Source organism: Trichoderma camerunense (assembly GCF_050948025.1).
Source record: "Trichoderma camerunense strain CBS 138272 chromosome Unknown V8C40scaffold_20, whole genome shotgun sequence".
In the NCBI taxonomy this organism is placed as follows: Eukaryota; Fungi; Ascomycota; class Sordariomycetes; order Hypocreales; family Hypocreaceae; genus Trichoderma; species Trichoderma camerunense.
The window spans coordinates 530072-552582 of record NW_028145350.1 but is presented as its reverse complement, the minus strand read 5'-3'; the positions used below and the strand labels follow the sequence as shown (position 1 = coordinate 552582).

Here is a 22511-nt window from a genome sequence, read left to right as displayed (position 1 = left end):
GCTTCCTTTTCTTGCCTCGAGGCATCTCTTTTAGAATGATGTTGAGCTACAGTCGCGTCACCGCGTTTGGCTGCATGTAAATAGTAGTAGCATCAATGCACTAACATCAAAGTCGTGGCTGAAGTTGTGGCTGGATGAAGTTGAACAAAGAGCAGTAGGAGGTTAAGCTTCAATGTTGCTATCTTCAATCGAGCCTTAGTAAGAGCTGAGAAATAGTTTCAACACTGCGGAGCGCTATCCGTCATTCACTATCAGGCACCGCACTAACAGCGTGTCTAGCAGCATGTCCAAAGTACCTGTACCGCTGTCAGGTTTAGGCATTTCCGTGCTAAAAGCTGTCCAACGGATTTGCCTTGGCAAGGGTCAACAAGGTTCTGCCGCGTCCGCGTCCGAGGATCGCGATCGCGATCGGAGAGGCAGAACGTGGACACCTGGTCGCTGTTACTAGCTGCCGACATTGAAATGAAGCAAGTTGAACTCGATGGATGCAAATCACGGCGAGAGGCGGGTGGAAAGGTGTGAGCCGTTGGCATCATCGGCTGCCGACAGGCATTTGATGTTGCTCTGACAGATGGCAAACAAACAAAATTACGATGCATCCATGGAGCACCACACGGGAATGCTTATGTGTCGATAAATGCCGACGTGGACCGGACTGGATGCAACATTGAATGAAGCCAGTGCTTGTTACATGCAATACAGTCCAAGGTGCCTGGATCCAAGGTTATCTGTCCGGCAAGACTAGGTTAGTACCAAGGTGATGGAGAGAAGGGCCACTAGTCCAAAGTCAAGGATGTGCTCGTATGCATGTAAAATTTCAGTGGGAGCCAACGGGTCTCAGGACTCGCAGCAGATCGTGGGAGCTGCCAATACCGATGGATGCTGGCTGGGCATCACATCAGCCGAGTTGCATTCGGCGCAATTGTTCTCGGATGGGAGACGGTTTGCCAATTTCCCTCGCCGAGGTGGCGGCACCTGTGCAATCCTGCTCGTACGAGCCCATACCGACTTGCACACATGCAATATGCACGCACATGCGTGTGCCGCCAAGGGCTGTGTATGGTAATGGATGTGGTAGTGGATGTGAGAGATCAACGGATAGGACTCGGGGGAAGTGATGATACCTGCATCAGGTACGGAGTCTGGCCGTTGGTTGCCAGCCCTCCATCAGCAACCCGATATGCAGCCCCCTGGATTCTCAGACAAGGTGCAAAACTGTCGCCAGGGAGATGCGGAACAAGCCGTGCAGATGTAGTCACATAATCCCACTGCGAGTACCAATTATCTTCCACCGGCACACGGGAAAGGAGCCGGGAGAGAGAACGATAAGAAAAAATTCTCCCATCCATTCTCTTGTACTGCATCTCTCTCTCTCTTTTTTTTTTCTTTGCTTATTCTTCCTTTCCCCAAAGCGAGCAAGTGGAATCACATAAGCGGAAAGAAAAAGAAAAGAAGAAACAATCCATAAAGGTGAAACATGGCCGTTCTCTTGACTAGAGTCCTTGGTACCTAGTAGTACTACTGAGATAATAGAACATGAGAAAAAGTTGGAACATGGAAGAGAAAAAAACCCTCCGGACTCTAATAGCGGAGACTATAAGCCACCCCCCGTCCATCTCTAACACGTTTCCGCCCCCCATGAATGATGATTTGACGTTAGTCGGCCAAGTCGCTGGACATCACGGAGCAGTCGGTATGTACATGCACCGCTAGCTCCCAAGTTAGCAGCACCTGAAGCCCGCAGAAGTGGGAAGCAGCGCAGTGACATGCCCCGGTGGGCTGAAAGAGCCCTGAGAGGACCCAAGAGGCCCATTGAGGGGACCAGCTACAGGGGACCCAGGGCAGGGCTGCTAGCAGGCCGTTAATGAGCAGGCCTGGTTGGATCACCCACCTCCCTGGGCGTCGTATCCGGGCTGCAGGCTGCAGCACCTCGATTCCATCTCCCCGTCGCCTTCCAATCACCACCCCCCATCCCCTCTCTCCCACGTCTCACAGAACAGCCAGGGCCAAGCAGCTTCGAAAGCCCGTCTTCCAGGGGAAGCAAACGAAGTTGCCGCCACAGGAGACGGAGAGACACCAAGAGCGAGACAACCAGCAGCTTCGATGCCCGGGCCTTCTCCTCTCGCCTCGACGTGCGCTGACCAGTCGTTGCCGATCAGTCGCTGTTGACCAGTCGCTGTCCGTCAAATCAGCATCAAATCAGCTTCGACCGCGCGGGTGATGCTCTGGCATTGACGTCGAACATGGACCCGGACCCGGACCTAGACTTGGACTTGGATAGCGTGCTTGTCGCCCATGATGCTGATGCTCATCCGCCGGCTCGCCATCTCCCCCATCTTCTTGACCACTCGAGCTCCAACCCAGCTGCCTTCTACTCTAACCCTGCCAACGACATCGTCCTGCCCACCTCAACCACCAATGCTCAGGTCCTCGCCCACCATGCTGCTGCCACCTTAGATCCTGACGACTTTTACAAGAGCTACCAGACAGCACCCGGCGAGCCGCAGCCTTTCCCAATGGCCTCGCCAGTCCCGCCTCCCGACACCGATGGGGCTGCTGCAAGACACCTGCAGCCGCCTGCAAATCGCAGTGCTGGCCGTCAGGGTACCGGTACTGCCATGCGCTCCGCCTCGAACCCCCTCGACCGCAAGTCAGCCGCGACGTCGAGATCCCCTTCGGCCAGCGCCCCCAGCGTTAAGGATCTGAAGAAGCGCTTCGACCAGACCGGCGGGCCCAACTCCATCCCCAGACCTCCTCCGCGCCAGGTTGCTCCAGTCGCTCGGGTCAGGCAAGATACTATTACGAGTAAACCCAAACCGAAGCCGAAGCCCAGCTCGTCAGGCTCTTCGTCCACGCACGCAAATACTCGTTCTGGCATCCCCGCTTCGAACTCGTCCAAGCAGTCTTCGTCATCGGCTTCGACCTCGGGCTCGACCTCGACGTCAAGTCGTTTGCAAAAGACAAGGCATGCTGAGCGCGAGCAAATGTCGGGTAGCTCACGGTCGTTTGCAAACCGCATTGGAAACCATCCACCCGAGACATCCACTAACGGGAACTCAATTGCCTCCAGCTCTATAACACCTCGCCCACACAATTCCCCACATTCAGCCTCCCAACCGTCGCCGCCATCTCCAAAGTCTAACCCTCAGTTTCCGGGCCTACTCTTCGGAGAAATCCCCCCGGGCCAGCACGACGTCGTGGCCGCCGGCTTTGGCATCGACAACTTTCAACCTCGAAGAACGTCCGAATCCAACGTGCACGGCCTCGTGGGCCGTCAACGCAGCTTCTCCGACCTCGAAGCCGAGCCCGCATCTCCATCCAGCTGGTACAGGGACCTCCACATGTCCCGAGGGAGCGCACCCAAAACCCACACGCGATCTCGCAGCGATCACTCGGCGACGAAACATCTCCTGCCCTTGATTCATAAATCGCCTCCGCCCGCAGCCACGTCAACAGCAACAACAACACCAGCGGCACTTGCAGCGGCCACGGTAACGGCAACGGCTGTTGCAGCAGCAGAGGCCACTGCCCACTCCGCCACACACGCGTCAGCAGGTGCAAGCTCCAAACTACCTGTTTCCATCAGCAGGAGACTAGCGAGCCCAACCAACTCCAACTCCAGTCCCGCTTCCTCGCGATCGAATTCACCATCAACCTTTAGGAGACCACCGGTCAATGGTCGTAGTAGTAGCAGACAAGCCAGGCCGAACCCCTCGACGACTCGAGCGAAAACTCCCACGCAGACAGGTCGAAAACAGCCTCCCACGGGCCTGGTTACACCAAGTAATAGCAACAACAGGCTCCAGGCGTACGTGTCCACCGCGCCGCCCAAGCTTTCACCGCCCTTGAGGAGCTCTCGTCCACGCCAGCCAGTCTCCGTAGCGACAACAGCAAGCTCCCGAATGAAAGAGGCGGCCAAAACGAAGCCCCCTGCACGTCCAAATGCGAGGGATACCCCTTCTTCGTCAAAGACGTACGACCCAGCGAAGCGTAAGATAATAGCTGTTGGACCTATAGACTTTGAACAGCGTCGAGAGCACATTCGACTGGCGTACACCAAGACCATTCGAGAAAGCCAGGCCTACGAGGTGCGCCAAAGGGCGGTGGAGAGGAGGCGGAAGCAGATGGAGGAGGCCAAGGCCAAAGCAGAAACCGCCACAACTGCAGCTACCGCTCCAGATACAGATACAACTACGACTACAACTACGGCTTCACCTACCACGGTGACCGCCGGGGAGGAAGAGGCTTCAAGTAACGAGCCAGCAGAAGACCTCGTAAATCCAGAGGTAGAGGCAGCGGAGACAGGGCCGGCCGAAAGCTCCTCGGCGAGGGAGCCGGCCGTGGAGCTCCCAGCTGATCATGACCCTCGTGCTGTTGTGGAGAACAACCGCGCAAGCCTTCTAGAAATCCCGACAGATGCAGCCTCGCACCCAGCTCCTGGCAAGGATGATGATTCGCCGACGCTGGGTATCCCCGGGAGCTTCCCTGAACCTTCACCGTCCGCTAACGCAGCAAGAAAGCAACGGCCTCTGTCAACTATTTCAGCAACCTCTGCTGTTACCGAGTTTGATATTGAGCCCCAGGCAGAGCTTTCCGAACTGACTATGTCCGATCGGCCGCTCAGCCCCCAAATCATAGTGCCGAAACGAGAACGCTCTCAGTACCGAAGCCCCTTTGAGGACGACGACTTTCCATCGTCGCCGCCGCGGCCGCGCCCTGCGACTCATCACATTAGCCAAGATAGCCATACCGACCAGCAGTTTATCCCTGACGCTTATTACGACAATGAGCATCAGGAGAACTCCTTTGAGACCCATGTGCACCAAGATTACCAAACCATTGTGACGATACTGCCGCAGCCTTCGCACGAGCCCCCTGCTGCCGAGCAGACTGCGCGGGCGGCGTCTTTTCCCCGACTGGATATTCAAGATGAATCAGACTGCCACTCAGACATAGAAAGCGTTCCGGCAATGGCTCGCCGCATGCGTGCTGATATCGATGATGCCGCCACAGATGCCTGTACCGAAGAGACGGACGACCGAGACGGGATGGAGGATGAGCGGTCCCCATACCGCTTCGGCGCCGCCCATTCGCCGAACAGGGCTTCTACATGTGCATCATCGGACATAGAAACCTTTGATGACCTTCTCTATCCTTCGCATGACGAGCAGGTCGATGCGGGTCCACCAAACAAACTTTTGGCGCCGCCCTCGATATCCCGGGCCGACAGATCAAGCCATCAAACCGCATGGACTAACGTCTCTGTGGAGAGTATGGGACACTCCGAGGCCTCAGAGTCGCCTGTAATGCGAGCGACTTCATGGAAGCTGTCTGGTGGTTCATCTGGAAGGGACGATTCCTCCATTAGAAGCTTCTCTTATCACAGCGCCGGAGTTCGCCCTTCTGTCGACTCGACACGGTCGTCGATCCAACTCGGCCAACAGCTCCCGGAATTAGACACGGGCGAAGGCTTCTCGATCCCTTACTTATCTGCAGAGGCGGCTTCTGACTTTTCGTATCTATCGTCGCCGAAACACGAACCGCCAGCCCTTCCCCGCTCTGGACGGAACTCAGCCATCGAATCGCAAACGTCCAGTGTATTTTATGAACAGTCCCAGTATGGTAGCACCTTGGTCAACTCTGAACGGGGGAGTGGGGAGTACATCTCTCATCACTCGGAAACTCCTTTGTCGATGATGGACATGACGTCGATGGAGACTATGGACCAGTACTTTGAGGGCCAGGGCCCCCAAGACAGCGATGCCAAATCATTCATTCAAGAAACTGAGGATCTTAGCAGCGAAGAGCGGCACCGCCTGATCCAAAGACGAAACGTCATCAAAGAGCTTGTCGACACCGAGGCCATCTTCGTAAGAGACATGAACATTGTAGAAGAGATTTATAAAGGCACCGCGGAGGCCTGCCCCAAGCTGGATGCGAAGATAAGCAAGCTCATTTTCCGGAACAGCGACGAGATTGTCGAGTTCCACACCTCATTCCTCGTCCTCCTCAAAGAGGCGGTGGCCAGTATCTATGTGCCGAAAAGCGGGCGCTCCCTTGTCGCCAGAGAGGATTCGCTTTACTCGGAACAAAGCCAGACATCCATTGTTGACCTTAGTGACGCCAAGGACCGCGAGACGTCACTCGGTCCGGCGTTCCAAGCCAGCATGGAGAAGATGAAACTTGCTCACGAGGGGTTCCTGAGAAACAGCGACCAGGCGGCCAAAAAGCTCATTCAGATTCAGCAAGATCCGACGGTTCAAATATGGCTGAATGAGTGCAACGAGGTGGCCAAGGATCTGACCGCTGCCTGGGACTTGGATTCTCTCCTCATCAAACCGATGCAGCGAATCACAAAGTACCCGAATCTGATCATGACGCTTCTACAACACACTCCCCAGGATCATCCCGATCGAGAGCCGCTTGTGGTGGCCAAAGAGGCGCTTGAAGAAGCCATTATCGAGATCAACAAGACAAAGAAGAACTTTGAGCTAGTCGGACAAATCGTCGGTAGAAAACGTAAGGAGTCCGACGTGAAGGCGGGACTTGCTCGAGCCTTTGGCAAGAAGGTGGACAAGCTGCAAGGCGGTGCTCGACCGCCTGAGGATCCTGAGTATGTCAAGCTGGAGGAGAGGTTCAGTGATGATTATCTGCGGTTACAGGTCGTTTTGCGCGATGTCGAGTTCTACACTAGGCAAGTGTCATCGTACGTGCACGAGTTTCTGCAATATCTGTCGGCGATTGAGTTGGTCATGCGACTCCAGCCAGGCAGCTTCCCTGAGCTGGAGAGCAAGTGGGTGCAGTTTAACATTTCGATCCGCGACATCGAGAAAGTAGCGTTGGAGCAGCACGTAAGTCATTTTCTCTATCCCATATAATAACTTGACAGGACGATTGTACTAATTTTCATTATAGTTGGCACAAATACGAAAGCATGTTATCGAGCCATTTGAACATGTCATCAAGTCTTACGGGAACCCCTCGTTGGCTATGAAGAAGAGGCAAAAGCGCCGAGTTGTATGGGAACGTGCAGAGCAGCTAAAGAAAGCGGGCAAAAGTGTGGAACCCAAACTCAAGGAGCTGGTTGAGCAATATGAGGCTCTCAACGACACGCTGATCAAGGAGCTTCCGAAGCTGTCGGCATTGACAGAGAAGGTGGGGAACATTTGCTTGGGCAACCTCATCAACATCCAGGCCAATTGGTACCTAATATGGAGGGAAAAGATGAGGGCTGTTCTGGCGGACGCGCCTGAGATGCCGGAAATAGAGGAAATTGTGGCAACTTTCGAGCGAGAGTTTCCCTACGCAAACGAGATGATGGCCAACATTGGCATCATCAACCCGGCCTACCATGGACGAACGTCAATCTCGACGACGAACGGAGACGACAACCTCCCCAGGACGAGGGGGCGGACTTCAGAAGCAGAGAACAGAGCATGGGGCCAGCCCTTGAATGGCGAACCAGTGCCTTCTCTGCCCGCGCCTGATTTTGGCAAACGACATAGCGGCTCGTTTACTCTATCTCCCATTGCTGCTGGGCCCTCCAGCGGCTTGGGGGCGACGGCTCCCAGTCCTCACCAGTACTATTATAGAGACTTTTATGCCGGCCTGTCAAGCAGCCAGGGAGGAATGGCATCACCGAGATCGGCCGAAGTGCCAGCAACCTCTCGATCGCTTGGCGGTACAAGGCCAAGTACGGGCAAGAGCTTCGATTCATCGGCGGTGGCAATGCCGCGACAGAGCACAGAGTCGGCACCTCATACCCGACGAGACTCGGGTAACACATATTATTCCAGCTATCACCAGAATGACAGCCGTAGATTCTCCAACCTATTTCACTCCGCTCTGCCTCTCCCAGACGGCCCCGAAGAAAGCCAGCGGTCATCTAGGGCGTCGTCACGAGAACGAGCGCATGCTTCAGACGGATACAATATCCTGTGGTTGGCAGCATCGCTCTTTGAGTTTAACATTTCCACAACAAAACACGAGGCCGGGTATCCTTACCTGACATATCAGGCTGGCGAGGTATGTCTCTAATGGCCCCAAGTGTGCACAACATATGCTGACATTGCAATACACAGATTTTTGACGTGATTGCCGAAAAGGGCGAGCTCTGGCTTGCAAAGAACCAAGACGACCCGACGGACCAGGTGGGCTGGATTTGGTCCAAGCATTTTGCCAAGCTGGCCGACTCATAGAGAGCGCGTAATTGAAATTTTGACCATGGCGTTGGCGCGAGGCAGACAAAACAAACAAAAGACGAAGCGACGGATTTGCTTTTTACTACTATTATGGAAACTGGGATCAGCATCGAACAAGATGCACGTGTACACAATAACTAAGGCATTGAGGAGGGATAGGCAAGCAACCAGGCGTTTTCTTTTTCTTTTTCTGACCTTTTTTTCTGTTTGTCTCATGAAGCCATCTTTTTCTCTCTCCTTCTCTCTTCCTTTCTCTCTTCATTGCATGGTTTCACTTTGCATTGAAGAAGCATAGCAGTTGCGCAGTGGAATTTTTCATTCAGCCTGTTACTGCTTTCCTGCCATGTCATCTTTCTTACTAAATGTCGAATCTTTTTTATTATTCTTCCTCAATGATGGAGCTAGAGCCAATTGGCACCTGGGTTGGAAGAAGGGGATCCTGATTGTGGCATCTTGAGATGACGAGAGCTTTTGTTGTTTCTTCTTCTTCTTTTGGCACTCGATTTATCTTGTCAGGTTTTCAAGGCGTTGGGCAATACGGCCCGGTGTAAGGCGTGTGAAAGCAAGCGGCTTAATGGAAGAGAGACGGCGGGATGTAGGGTTTTTACATGTCCTACCATATCACAGCACGAAGTAGACAGATCTGAGCCGAAAGATACCATGTCATGACACGAATTTATTTCTGTACCAAATGGCTCGAGCTTTGCTGAGCGCTTGATAGTAATCGACTGTACAACACATGCTGCAACCTGTTTAGAATGTTTAGTGACAAGTACGAGTAAAACAGTGTTGTTGGGCCAAGATAAGGCCAAGACCAAGACCAAGACACCAACACCAGTAAAATATGAAACAAGACTCCAAAATGGGTCTCTGTTACGAGGTTTGTCCTGCAGTGACGCTGGCAATACGAGGCCCCCCCATGGCTGTTTCGAGTCTAGAACGGAGAGCGAGAGACTTGCTGGGTCTCACAGGGGGCTATTAATAGGCCGGTGTGCTGGGGGTGGAGGACAAAGGACGCGACATTTGAGCCCCCTTTCCCTTGGGGGTTTTACCAGGCCAATCTATCTTCACGACAACGAAAAAAAGAAGGAATTTTTGAAGAAACTAAGAATCATGTTTAGGGATGGTACATAGCAATGCAATTAACGAGGCCGATTGTTAACTGATTTAGCGGGCGCACGCGACACTGGAACGTTCTTTTTTCTTTTCGCTTTTTATTAGGGGGCTTAGTCTTTGGTGGTAAGATTGCGGTAGATACCCAAACAAAACACACACAAGGCGTTGCGGAAGGCCACGATGGCGTCTTCGCTGGTTGGGAGGGCGTCGATTCGGGGAGGTTCGGAGACGGTGCAGATGGTGTTGTTGACGTTTTGCACGATTGGGATTACGTGAGTTTTCTTATTTCTTTATTCTTTATGTGTTTTTTTGTTATATGGCTTGGAAGGGTGGTGAGGTTGAGGTTGGTGAGAGAGTCTTTGCTGACGCGTTTTTGGGGGGGCTTCATTATAGGTTTACATGGGGCATTGAAATGACTTGTAAGTCTTGAATCCTCACTCGACGAGAATCAACCTCATTCATTCCGAAAAAAAAAATCATGATTTTTCAACGAGATAAAGCTAACATGAGCTCTTCCCAGACTGCACGCCCTACCTCCTCAACCTGGGCCTCACCAAGAGCAACACGTCGCTCGTCTGGATCGCAGGCCCTCTGTCCGGCCTCATCGTGCAGCCCATCGTCGGCGTCGTAGCTGATGAAAGCACGTCGCGCTGGGGCCGGCGGAGGCCGCTGATGATGGTCGGGGCGGTGATTGTGTCGGCGTGTCTGCTGGTGCTGGGCTTTACGAGGGAGATTGTGGGCGGCTTCATGGGGGCTGAGGCCGGGAGTGATGCGGCGAGGAGGGTGACGGTCGTGCTGGCGGTGGCGGCGATTTACGCGGTGGACTTTGCCATTAACATGAGTATGTGTGAAGATGAGAATTCTCCCTTGTGAATGGTGGTTTGGGGGCTAATGATGGCTGCTGTTCTAGTCATGTCGTGTGCGAGGAGTCTCATCGTCGATACGCTTCCCATTGAGAAGCAGCAAGCTGGAGCTGCTTGGGGTCAGTATACCCATTGATTTCTTCACCTCTCTCTTGTTCAAACTTACTGAACATCATCATATCAAACAGGCAGCCGCATGAACGCCATCGGCCACATGATCGGCTACGGCGCCGGCTCCATCGACCTCGTCCGCCTCCTGGGCCCCGGCTTCGGCGACTCGCAGTTCAAGCAGCTCACCGTCATCGCCGCCATGGCCATCCTCGGCACCACCTCCGTCACCTGCTGGGCCGTCACCGAGCGCGTCCTCGTCGCCAGCAAGGACCACGACGACAAGAAGCAGCACCTCGACGACCCCCTGAGCGTCTTCCGCCAGATCCGCTCCACGCTGCTCACCTTGCCGCCGCGCGTACAAGCCATCTGCTGGGCCCAGTTCTGGTCCTGGATCGGCTGGTTCCCCTTTCTCTTCTACAGCACCACCTGGGTTGGCGAGACGTACTTTCGGTACGACATGCCGCCTGGGGCGAAGAAGTCGGCTGACACGCTGGGAGATATTGGACGGATTGGGAGTGCGGCTTTGATGATTTACTCGACTGTTAGCTTCGTTGGAGCCTTTTTCTTGCCTATGGTTGTGCGCTCTCCGGATGATGACAGTTATACGCATCGGCCGCCACGGGCAATGGCTGGGTTTCTTGAAAAGCTCAACAGCATGAAGCCGGACCTGTTGACGGCCTGGATCTGCGGCCACTTGATGTTTTCCGCGGCCATGTTCATGGCCCCCTTGGCGAGGAGCTTTATATCTGCTACCTTCCTCATGTGTCTGTGTGGAATGTAAGTCATTCATCTATCCTTGGCCCCCAGTGATAGTTCTCTCTACAAAGGACAATATGCTAACTTCTCCCTTTTCTAAAACTCCAGACCATGGGCCATCGCAATGTGGGCTCCAACAGCTTTCCTCGGCATCGAAGTCAACAAACTCAGCGGCGCCCACGATCCCTCCTCCGGCCTCCCTTCATCACGCTCCTCTTCCCGTTCCTCCTCTTCCTCTTCTTCTTCTTCCACATCAGGCGAGCTGTCCGGCATCTACTTTGGCATCCTCAACATCTACACCACCCTCCCGCAGTTTATCGGCACCTTCATCTCCACCATTGTCTTCGCCATCCTCGAGCCTGGCAAGAGCCCCGAGCTCCACGAAGCTGCTGAGGACACCGCCAGCAAGGATGCTGGCGAAGGTACAAATGCCATTGCGGTGTGTCTGTTTATCGGCGCTATGAGCACCCTTATTGCAGCTCGGATGACACAGAAGCTACGAAAGTTGTGAAAAGGCCACGTCTTTAATTCTGGTTTTATGGTTTGTCTCCTGTGATTCTTTCTGGAAGAGAGACGACGACGATGATGAGAAGGAGGTGTCTTTTGTTCGTTTGTTTAAGAAGCGCGGAGAAAGGAGTGATGCGAACTTTCATTTCTTGTTACATGTTGTTTTCAGTCCGGCTTACCTTTCTTTCATTTCTTCTCTTTTGTTCATTATAAAATACTTGATTTGTATCGTACATAGAGTTAGAGCTTAGAGCTTAGATAGAGATCAAATTCTCATGGTATTGAAGCAACTTTGGATGTCAAAAGCAGTAGCAAAACTACGAGGCGGCAATACCGCATATCAAGACCACCACCATCGCACAGACAAGAGTGCAGTCCGTCAGTTTGACGTTGCTTGTTAGATTCACATTCATCTCACAACAAGTAATCAGTTATATGTACACACGACGGAGCTCCCCTTTAGTACACACAGGGAGACACAGCGTCCAGAGAGATCCAAAGAGGTTCAACAAAAGAGCCCAGCGATATGATATAACGTCGCGAAATGGCCTCCCCCCATCACTTCCTCTCCCTCTCATTCTCAGACACCCTCTCCCACTCATCCTCCGTACTCACACTCGACACCGACTCCGTCAACGGCCTTTGCTTCAACTCCCCCTTCTTCTCCACAACCTCAACATCCCCAGCCCCAGCCGCAGCAGCGCTACTGCTCTTCTTATTCCTCGCGCTCCGCCTTGTCACCCTGCCCTCAACCTCAGTATCGCTCGACCCGGACGCCTCGCCGCCCGCAACCTTCTTCCTCTCGTCGAGCTGCTTGTTCTTGTTCTTCATCTCCTCGGCCGCCTGCGCGATCCGCAGCTCGCGCGCGAACCAGTTGATGGACCACCACAGCCCGCCGCACAGCACCGACAGCACGACAAAGTGCACGCTGTACGTCGCGAAGAGGAGGGACAGCAGGACGACCTGCAGGGCGGCGAAGGTGATGTTTGTGGCTTTGAGGATGGTGGGCGTGGGGCCGGGCGTGAAGATGCCCTCCCAGAGCTCGACGAAGAAGGACGACATGATGCGTGTATATGTGCGTATAGTAAATATAGTATGTATTATATGTATCGCGCGATAGGAAGAGACAAAAGGAAACGCAAACGCGCGCGCCTGTATGCCTGTCTGTATGTATGTAGTTCTCTCGAGCGAGCTTTCTCGGTCTTCGGTCTCGATCGATACGCAGGGCGCAAGGTTCGTCGTTCATTCACCAGCTATCACAGAGCTTGAAAACGACAATAACAAAATGCCCAAATGGAGAAAGCTCAAGTGTTTTCTCTTCTTCTTCGTCGCAAGAATCCCGTTGCTCTGGAGCTATTCTCGGGGCGAAGGCAAAAAAGATGTAAGAGCAAAAGCCGCAAAACAGCCGAAAAGGGTTTAACCGGCTATTCAACGACGTCAAGTAAGAAAAGCAAAAAAAGCGACAACCTTTCAAACAAAAACAATATGTATTTATATAATTAAAGCAAAAAAAAAAAAAAAAAAAAAAAAAAAATACTACAGAAAAGCAAGAAGATGCCAGCTTTCGCTCAAAACACCATCATCTGGCCACGTTTCCCGTTTTGTTATTAACGTTGTTAGCTCTAAAACAGCTGTCAAAAAGCTTGATAATCGCGATTCACGGCACCCAAATCTGTCACCCTCAAAAGTTCAAGCAACAGCCTGAGGGGCAATTTGCGGGACTCTTTTTAGCCTCTTTTCCCTCTCCTTTCCACCCCGCCTTTTCTTCCTCGTACATAGAAAGACTCATGATCACTCATCTTGGCTTACATAAATAACCCCCCAGCAAAAAAACATGGATAAATCGGAACCTGAGAAGCTACTGAGAAAGAGTACAGAGTACAGAGTACAGAGTACGTAAACAGTTGCAGCTACAGTTAGTTAGAGGCTATTCTGTTCTGCTGCGGACCCAGCCAAGGGTTGAATGACGTAGACGGGACACGCGAGGAAATACGATAGTCTAGGCCGCAGCAATGACTAAACTGCAGGTTGAGTCATGAGGACACTTTGTTTGCTTGCTTGGGCCGTGGATCATCACGAGCAAAAGCAAGCAGCTGAAAAAAAGAGATGCGTGTACTCGTAGGACCGAAAGTGAGCATCATCCGATAGGCACAGCCCGAGTGTCTCATCTCAATCTCGTACTGTAATGGCATCCTGCCGATCTACGAGTTACATGCTTGTTGTTGTCATTGTCCCCTTGTTGACCACGGATTCACAGTGGTTACAACAACCAAGACTAATTACTATGTAGCGGATAATATACAAGACAAAGCAATGAATAAAAAGAGCACAAAAGACAAAAAGAATAAGAGACTCAAGGTGCAAAAAAGATTGCCCACTATCAGAGTCGAACTGATCACCTTGTCATGTCAAGTTATAATACTAGTGACACGCTATACCGCTTAGCCAAGCGGGCATTTGGACTTGTCTCATGCATCCTCGGCTCGCAAACGCAGTAATTGAGCACTTCGCCAGCAATTCTCAAATCATTCAATCTCAAAGTTCTTACACAGAGTAACTTACCCTAAGCATCCATCCATCCCATCCAAGCAAGGCGACAACTTTCAAGGCAGCAACAAAACAACCCCCAAGGCAGAAGCCGTAAATTAAATTAAAAAATGGCTTCGGTATCCAAAGACACACCCACCTCGCATCGCATCGCATCGCATCGCCTCATCTGGACTCGCCTCGCCTCGCCTCTCCCAGCCACAAGCCAAATGGGGCCTAAGGCAACTCTCTCCCCTCCCTCTGTCACAAATCACCGGCACCATACTCTCACCTTGACTTGCTTGATCGTACAGTAGTAACCTCTTGACTATATCAAACGTATTAATGCATGCTTATGTCGCATCGAGCTCAATTTCGAGGAGAGAGAGACACTATCCGCGGTGGCAACCAGACCAAAAAGCCCAGTTGCCTTCTTCTTCTTTCTCTCCTTTCGGCTCACCGACGTAACGTAATGTGCTTCTCAGCTTTCGGTCTCAGCCAATTGTTGCACCATTCTTAATTTCTTACAATCGGCTTCGGCAAGAGAATGTAAGGGAGGGGAGCGAAAACTGAAAAATAAGGAAAAGGAAAAGAAGGGCAGCAAATAAAACCCATCCGACCAATGGCGGAGGAGAAGACGAATGATACACAAACGATCAAACAAGCGTGCTCCGTCAGGTAGACAGAACACACCTATGGGAAACCTTCCCCCAGTCCAGCCCCCCCGCCGACGTATCCGCTCAATTGGACGGTTCTGTCTTATCTATCGACCGCTCTTGTGACTCGTAAGGCAGGTCTTCTTCATACAGAAATGTCGGGGTCCTCTATCCCCAAGGCTGCGACAAGTGAGACACAAGCCGATGGGTCGAATCCGAACGCCTCACTTTGAAAAAAGGACACCCCCTGGTCGGAGCCAGCTGCGCTGCGTTGCGTTGCGTTGCGCTGTGCTGTGCTATGCTGTGCTGTAGAAGCAACGAAAAGAAGCAAGCGAAACTAGGCCTGCAATCGGCCCTTTGCCGACAAATGGACATCTGAGTCACAACGTTGTGAATTCTAGAGTTCTTTTGTCTTTTGCTTCTTTTCGTCTTCGCTTTCGCGTTCCCTCTCCCCCTAAAGAAAACCGGCCCTGCGTAGCCTCGCACGCACATACGTGTGAAAGTACGTCGTCGTTTCGTAATCACTTGCTCCCCTCTTGCTTTAAACTCCAGGCTCCCAAGTTATGAGTCTTCTAAACTCGGCCATTTCCTCTTTGGGACGTGCACGAAAACGAAGCAGCAGAAGCTTCGTGCCACCCGAGAGCCATCCGCATAGTTGCATATAGCCCTAAACACCCCGACGTCTGTGGCGTCCAAACCAATCTAGATATTCATCTAGACCGTACGGGTCCTTCTTCACCTCACTCCGCCGTGGGACTTGACGCCTGATATTCGCACCCCCGGCCTGCTGAATCCCCGAAGTCCCTGTCTCCCCTGTCTCAGACTTTCTTCTTCACCATCCCCACACTAACACTCGTATACAGGTACCACTTGTAAGCTGCAGCGGTGCTTTTTTTTTTTTCTCTTTCATAGACTGGTCCTCGTTCTGCGCTGGTCAGCAGCTCCTTGAGGCTCGAGCTGTTGGGCGTTGCTATTTGTTGAGTCGTTCAATGCACCCATTTTTGGTTCTATTATATCGTTTTGATTAATCACAAAGGATTAAACGCCTGTCACTTACGGCGGTAGTCTCTGACAGTTGCTTGTTTCAAAAACCCCGTGGCACCTGGACAAGGCTGCGGCCAGTGTGGCTTTTTGCCGTTCCCCAAGCCTCGTTGGATTCAACCCTTTTATTGTGATTGTGGGGGGAAAATGCCAATCTTGCGGGAAGGGTATTCAGCGACAGCAATTCCGATCAAACGGAGTACTTACTGTAGCACTGCGCCCGCAACCCCACGTGGCAGCAATGACAAAACACAAAGTGAAAAAAAGGTTATAACAACGCCAGTCGTACGGCTAGAGAGGCCGAAATTCTTCGGCATGGACATAGAGTTAGCTCCGCAAATGGCATCATAGCGCTTCAATGAGAAGAAACGCAATCCAAACTTAGATACCTCAAGTCAATGTGCCTTGGTTCTAAGGGGGATTTCTCGCCCCCCTCTGAGCCGCCATGCAGTGTACTTGTAGTTTCCAAACTTGAATTCGTTCGATGATGGTCGATAAGGGTATGACGTTGGGACGGCCAAGTTGGTGGTCATATGCTGTCATGTTTATCCCCTAAGCGCATTTGGCATTGAGGTGAGGTCCGATCCAGACTGGCAGAAAAAGTCTTCCGCTAGCCTATGATCATCGCGAGAGGCGCGTGTAAGCGCCATCTCGTCCTTAGGCAAAGCACAGGTAGGCGAAGCAATGCGGTAATGCGTGACTGCAACAAGCAGTAGTGCCAAGGGCAGAGGAGAACTCTCTTTGAGAGACTTGGGCGTCTAGCAGCCATCGAGCCACAGCCTAGTGGCGTCGCTTCGCAAAGATCTGGCGCCATCAAGCTTGTCAACAACAAGGCAGAATCTTGTTCGCCGGCCCTAGGGGTTTAGCTTCCTCTTCACTTCTTCCCTGACAAGTGCATCGCATCGGAGCGGCAGCTCCTTTGCCAGACGCCGGGAAAGATGCGATACCCGCCGTAGACAGTACGAGAAGGGGGGCTGCTGGCGTTTACCCATCCACTCATCAAGCCTGAAGTCGGCGATGGCTGCGGCACCTCGTCGTGATCTGTGTCATGATACTGGCACGCGAGCCCAACTAACACGCACCAGTGTTGCCCCTAAGCCATCTAGTCCCCGGCCCGAAAGGAGGGCCTAGACTGGTTGAATCTGTCCATCCCGAAGCTCCCATTGGCCCCTTTGGCCCCAAAAAGCCATGGTAGTAAGTCCTACGGCGGCCACTTTTTGCTTTGTGAGCAAGAGACGGCGCCAGGCGTTTGTCCCCAGAAACCCGGTTGTCGTGTCCCCCCGCTCCTCCGGATCCCGCAGTCAAACCGGGCATCTCATACGATGCTATCAGTTGCTCGGTGGGGGGCGCATTCCGAAGTCCGGGTGGCTTTGATGGCTTTCGGGCCGTGTATGTTTCCTCCTCTTCCGTGTCCTCTGATTTCATGTAAGGGCAGACAGAGACGGATCAATCTGCCGCCGGATGACATATGCTGCGCTTTGTGCCCTGACAAATAGCACAAACGTTCAACTGTTAGAGTTGTCCCGACTCAAGTGCCCTACAGACAGGGCAAGTCTGTCCCTCCTTGTCTCTTCTCGTTAGTCTGAAAAGCAATTACGAATAGGCCGTCTTTCGGGGAAATGCCAAAAAGGAAAAACGGATGGACAGCTTCCAGACAAGGCATGCCGCAGTGCAGTAGAGCCATGGGTCTGCTAGAATGATGCTCCTAGCCGCGGATAGTATTTTGGCCCCCCATGTCAACTCTTCACCTTCATAGCCACCCCAACCAGAAAATATGCAGACGATAAACACAAACAGTCCTTCATCCAATGCTGAAAAAAGAAAGAAAACAAAACTGTGCAGGGAGTTCGCCTCGACAAAGAGCTACCAGGTCAGGCCCTCTGTGAAGGGGTATGCATGATCGTCAATCATTGGCCCAAACTCCGGGGAATACTACTGTACTCCTAGTACTTGTTGCAGCAGTACAAAATCTCCGCCAACAACAACTCCGCCAACCGCAAAGGGGTCAGTCAGCCAGCCAACCACTTTGCGACGGAGAATTGCGTATATCGCCGCGCTGATGTTTTGCGCAGACCGTGCCCTACGACTGCGTTGCCCTATGCTTATTACAAATGGCCCTTCTTCTCTCCGCTCTTTTCGTAAACCTTGTCCTCGCCGACCGAGATTTGCAAAAATTAAGTGACAAAGAATGCCGGCGCCTGTATGGCTGGAGTTACGAACGAATCCCGAACAGCCAGGAGTTGGCCTGTCAACCCTTACCTTGCTCCAGTCTGGCTTCTTACCAGTGTCTAACCTTGTTTCGTATGGAAAGATGCCCTTTCCGGCGGCGTGCAGCAAGCAGTCATGGTGTGACAGCGACAGCCGGCCTATCCCCCCTTCCCTCCGCGGCCAGGATGTCAACTGGACCAGGGCCTGGCGAGTCCACGAGATGATGTTGCATGTGGCACGTTCTCAAAAGCACGCGAGGGCGTGGTAGAACAAGTCCAGGGGGGGTGTATTGAGACGTCGCCCGGTTGGGGTCCCCCTAGTCGTCGATCAAAGTGGATAATTGCATTTTGCTTCCACTTCTCACACGCCCTTCGACCCGAACCTCTCATGGCAGATACCACGTACGAAGTACCGCCTGACCTAATGGAAATGTACGCTTTGCTGCAAGCCAAATTAGCTGTGGATCTGTTGTCGAAATCGCTTTCTGCAGCTCGGGCTGGTTGGTTAGACACTGCAGTCTCTGAACCAACTTGTTAAGAATTGCCTTCTTTTCATTTGGATCTAGTCATGATTCTGCAGTCATTGGCTGCTAAGAAAAATGTCGCAAATGTCTCGCCTGTTGCTCGCAGGCACTAAGACCTTTGGGCCAGCCTGTAACCTGCATCTCCCCCTCTGGCCCCCAATTCTCAATGGAACATCACTTCGCGTGGCCATTGACATGAATGGCCAGAAATCATGATTGGAATCAGGCCCTGAAACCCCGGGTTTGGAAATTCATCGTCATGTCCGTGTCGGAGACCCGCGGGCACTTATTACCCTGCTCTCGGGACCGAAGAGATAAAAAAAAAACGTGGGTTTCGATAAACCCCACAATGTATAATCCAGGATGAAACACAGTGCCGAAAGTTCTTATTCTGACGTCCAGGTAAGACTTTGTACGCATTGGCCAACCTCAAGTCCAAAGACAAGAGATAGGAAGAAGGGGGGCAAACATACTTTGAGACGAATGCAACCTAAGGGGACAAGTATGTATGATTCGACAACTTGATCAGCGTCCTGAGTATAGTTCAATGGAGCAAATGAGATTCTTAGCATGCCCCGTAGCAAAGCGGAGCTAGCACAGCGACACAAGGGACCAGAATAGGGTTAGAAACGCATCCAGTTGATTGACGCTACGGACCTCTCCGCAAGGAACCATGACATGGAGGAGGCTGAGTCCGATATAATGGGCTGTTGTTTATGCTCTTGAGTCTAAGCTGTCAGCCCCCTCTAGAACGGTTAAAGGATGCCATTGCAGTTCCAAAAGGTCTCAAATATGGAGACCAACAAAGCCAACATGACTACAGCGTGAGATCCACGGCGTGCCTGGCAGTGCTTGCAAGCGAGGCATGGAGACCCTGTTGTTTAGGTTGTAATAGGAGTCATAGCTTCAAGCATTGTGCTTATTGTAAAAGAGTGTCAGTAAATGCAAGAATCCTTCGTCCTGTAAGGTAATATTCATGGCTCGTGCTGGCTCACGGCTCTGCCATGGGCCAGGATGCGCTCGTACCAACCCAGGACTGGCAACAGTAACACAAATGCACAAAGTGACTTTATGATTTGAGCTCGAGGGGAGAGTACTATACGGATCAGCCGTGGGGTAAGTTGCCACCACTCGTCTGATTCCAAGATTGATGCTGTCCTGCCAAGCCGGATGTGACGCCGCATGTGAGTATGAATAGAGTATTTCCTGTTACTAGTTTGCCACATTTGCAACTTGTTGAAGCAAGTAGACAGTCCGAAACACTGCTTGAGCATATCTTGGGGGGTGTAAAGCATAAGCACCGGCGTCTACTCTCTGCATTGACCAAGTTTTGGCTCGATAAGGCGTTCTTGTGCCGATGCAAGTCACGTTTTCGTTCCACGCCACTTGAAGAAGCCCTGGCAGATCAGGCCCTGACCATAGAAGCAATGGCCATTGTCAATTGACGAATCCATCTCGATCTTGCTTACTCCTGTCGTCATCTAGCGCCGGCACCTTGTTGGGCCCTAAGGACACGAACTGTTCGGGAGAGACATAGGCGATGGGGGATTTGAGCCCAGGTACAGCCGGGATGTTTACTAGTACAAGTGCTAGCACGCGGCAAGCACCAAGCACACCAAGCATTGAGGGGGCCATCGGAGGCGAAGGGGGACTGGCTGGCACTCTGATAGTGGGATACGATGGAGTTGGGAAGAGGCGGACTGTGTGTCAAGAAGGGGGTCATCCGATGTGACGATGTCATCTTCCGATTGGGGGCCATGCGCAAAAGCCAGTCACCAGTCGAGAGCCGTTGATCAAAGGGCTGTGGCTTGCACCGCTATGCCAATGATCTTTTGTCGTGGCCTGGGACTAGCCTGAGGCGGGGAGCAGCCCAGTATGCAGTGTCCTCAACTCGATTGGGTTGAATAGACGCCAACCTCGTCTGGCGACGCAGGGCTGAGGGTGGCCGTGGCAGTGAATGTGCTGCCAGAATCCATCCCGATCTTGGCCTGTGATTGGCGTTGGACCTGCACCCGTATGCAAAGCTGCACTCGCCTCAAGGGGGTTGTGCTTCGAATCGGCGGCTGTGGTCGCCGATAGGCCGCTGTGTTCGGGCCAAGACAGCAGATGGGAATTTTTAGAAGGGCAGAAATGTCAGGGGATTCGCGCCAGTGTGCTGGCACTGGGCCGTTTCGAGTCGAAGGACGAGATACATGGTCGTAAAAATAACCAGCATTAGCAGCAAAAATGACGATTTGATGGTGTTGAGGTGACAGTGACAGTGACAGTGCAGTTGACAGTGCACCTCTCTCGCACTGACTCACCAGATGCAGGCAAGGGCGATCGACCAGAATGGCAAGTACAAGATACTTGCCATCGCGCTTCATATTTCCCAAAAGGGAAAGAAGACGTACCGAGTACCTTTGGCCGCTAGATCTCTCTCTGTTTGGCAGTGTAAAAGTCCCCTTTGGGCAGTGTCCGAGGCACAGCTCCGGCACTCGTCCCGTTTCTTTGGCGCGTTGGCCGGCCAGGATGTCGCTACATACATGCCCGCGGATGCTTTGGTCCTGCGCAGTCAACAAGCTGCACCGCGCCTGTTTGGCGATTTTGAGCGCTTGTGGTCGGCACGCTGTAATTGGCCTAGTATACGAAGGACCTGAACTGGGTGGCAGCATCTCGCGACTGTACTGCCGAGAGAGCGCTGTATCGGGCAAGGTAGAGTACCTTGGTTCTTTTCGAGGCCGAGTTGGTACTTCAAGTATCCCCTCTGGGTGCGAACCCGACGGCTGAGCCAACTGCCCACATATGTACAGCAGGTAGCATTGCCCCAATGAACCGTGGGGAAAAGGGCAATTGGCAGCGCTCTCTCTGTCTAACTAAACGCCTAGGTGGGCTTCGAGAGTGCCAATTATGTCTCAGTTGTTGACTTGCAGGATTCAGCCCATCGAGAGTGGCTGTTTCTAGAAGCGGTGCGTCCCGAAGCCTTGACTTCCATTTCGAAGTGGGCGCAGCAGCATTGAGACACACGGCGCGGTACCTTACAGTGTGTCTGCCGTCCTCTGCTAAACGGCACACTCGTATATCCGTAGATGCACGGCTACTTAGGTACCTGCCCATCTGCCGGCACAGGCTTGCTGCCTCAGGTACCCTCGGCCCTCGCTCAAATCTCGTTGCATCGTGTGCTCGGCTAGCTTTCTTTCCCCCACCCCTGCTTCTGATTTGTCTCACAAACACCAGCTGCGTCCAGTACGAGTACTGTGCAATCTATCCAATATACGACTTACGAGCTACTCGAATGAGTACAGTACTGCTGGGTATGTATCCTCTTCTCTCCACGCTGGCCCCCTGCCCTTGTTTCTGCCCCGTCTGACCCTTACGGCACGAGTGCTATGCTGTACCTTCGTCCAGATGGGGACAGTTGGACAAATACTAACTATGAACACCTACGGCATATACAGAATTGGGTACCTTGCACCTATCGTGAAGCAGACAGCGGGTACCGGGATTGGGTTGCATTCACGGACTTCCGCCTCCAATCTCGCGCAATCATGGGATTGCTTACTGACCCAGCACAGATCGCGACCAGGGAATGCAACCAGAGCACTCCGTGCCTCCGTAGCCTAGCATGCTGGATTTGGACTTGGCTTGGCGATACGGGGTACGTACCGACAGGTTCTCGCTGCTGCAGAAACCGCCAGCATCTGAGCAGAGTCTGGTACAGGTACGAAAGACAATATTCATCCGGGCTTACTTGCACGAGAGATGTGGCCCAAAGCCATTTAGAGTGCCCTTCGAATGATCTGCCGATCCCCAACTCGGGCAGATATGCTCCGTAACATGCTCCATGCTGCCTACATGGACCTGGGAGATACATGCCTACCTGTACCCATGGGGTCGCCAGTTCGCGATGAACAGATCCGTGTCTGGGCCTGAGTCGACCAGTCTATCGTCTGGTCTGGATTGCCAGCTGAATGGACGTAGGTACGACGCTTCTGCCCGGTAACGCCCGTGCGTACCTACAGCA

At 52.6% G+C, this 22511-nt stretch overlaps 5 protein-coding genes and 1 non-coding gene across 6 annotated transcripts; 2 read left to right on the top strand and 4 right to left on the bottom strand.

Annotated features, from left to right (window-relative positions):
• Positions 1 to 1981: 1981 nt before the first annotated feature.
• V8C40DRAFT_109589 (uncharacterized protein) lies at positions 1982 to 8456 on the top strand. Its single transcript, XM_083210768.1, has 3 exons — positions 1982 to 6851; positions 6916 to 8025; positions 8082 to 8456. Exons 1-3 carry the CDS (start codon positions 2244 to 2246, stop codon positions 8196 to 8198), a joined length of 5835 nt encoding a protein of 1944 aa, XP_083068995.1. The 5' UTR covers positions 1982 to 2243; the 3' UTR covers positions 8199 to 8456.
• A 776-nt stretch (positions 8457 to 9232) lies between these two features.
• V8C40DRAFT_255461 (major facilitator superfamily domain-containing protein) lies at positions 9233 to 11853 on the top strand. Its single transcript, XM_083218054.1, has 6 exons — positions 9233 to 9589; positions 9711 to 9736; positions 9838 to 10158; positions 10228 to 10299; positions 10369 to 11068; positions 11156 to 11853. Exons 1-6 carry the CDS (start codon positions 9498 to 9500, stop codon positions 11556 to 11558), a joined length of 1614 nt encoding a protein of 537 aa, XP_083068994.1. The 5' UTR covers positions 9233 to 9497; the 3' UTR covers positions 11559 to 11853.
• Positions 11716 to 13073, bottom strand: V8C40DRAFT_255459 (ER protein Pkr1-domain-containing protein). Its single transcript, XM_083218053.1, has one exon. It carries the CDS (start codon positions 12614 to 12616, stop codon positions 12113 to 12115), a length of 504 nt encoding a protein of 167 aa, XP_083068993.1. The 5' UTR covers positions 12617 to 13073; the 3' UTR covers positions 11716 to 12112.
• Positions 13074 to 13925: 852 nt separating this feature from the next.
• On the bottom strand, positions 13926 to 14009 carry V8C40DRAFT_t187. Its single transcript has one exon. It is a non-coding gene; the product is annotated as a tRNA-Thr (tRNA).
• A 1775-nt stretch (positions 14010 to 15784) lies between these two features.
• V8C40DRAFT_255452 (uncharacterized protein) lies at positions 15785 to 16324 on the bottom strand. Its single transcript, XM_083218052.1, has 2 exons — positions 15985 to 16324; positions 15785 to 15932 (listed from the first exon to the last, which is right to left on the bottom strand). The coding sequence occupies exons 1-2, from the start codon at positions 16098 to 16100 to the stop codon at positions 15821 to 15823; spliced, it is 228 nt and encodes a 75-aa protein (XP_083068992.1). The 5' UTR covers positions 16101 to 16324; the 3' UTR covers positions 15785 to 15820.
• A 3001-nt stretch (positions 16325 to 19325) lies between these two features.
• V8C40DRAFT_283069 (uncharacterized protein) lies at positions 19326 to 22333 on the bottom strand (the record flags this gene model as incomplete). Its single annotated transcript, XM_083221897.1, has 8 exons — positions 19326 to 19382; positions 19955 to 20163; positions 20400 to 20669; positions 20793 to 20806; positions 20909 to 21282; positions 21530 to 21742; positions 21865 to 21916; positions 22239 to 22333. 8 exons carry the CDS (start codon positions 22331 to 22333, stop codon positions 19326 to 19328), a joined length of 1284 nt encoding a protein of 427 aa, XP_083068991.1.
• Positions 22334 to 22511: the final 178 nt, after the last annotated feature.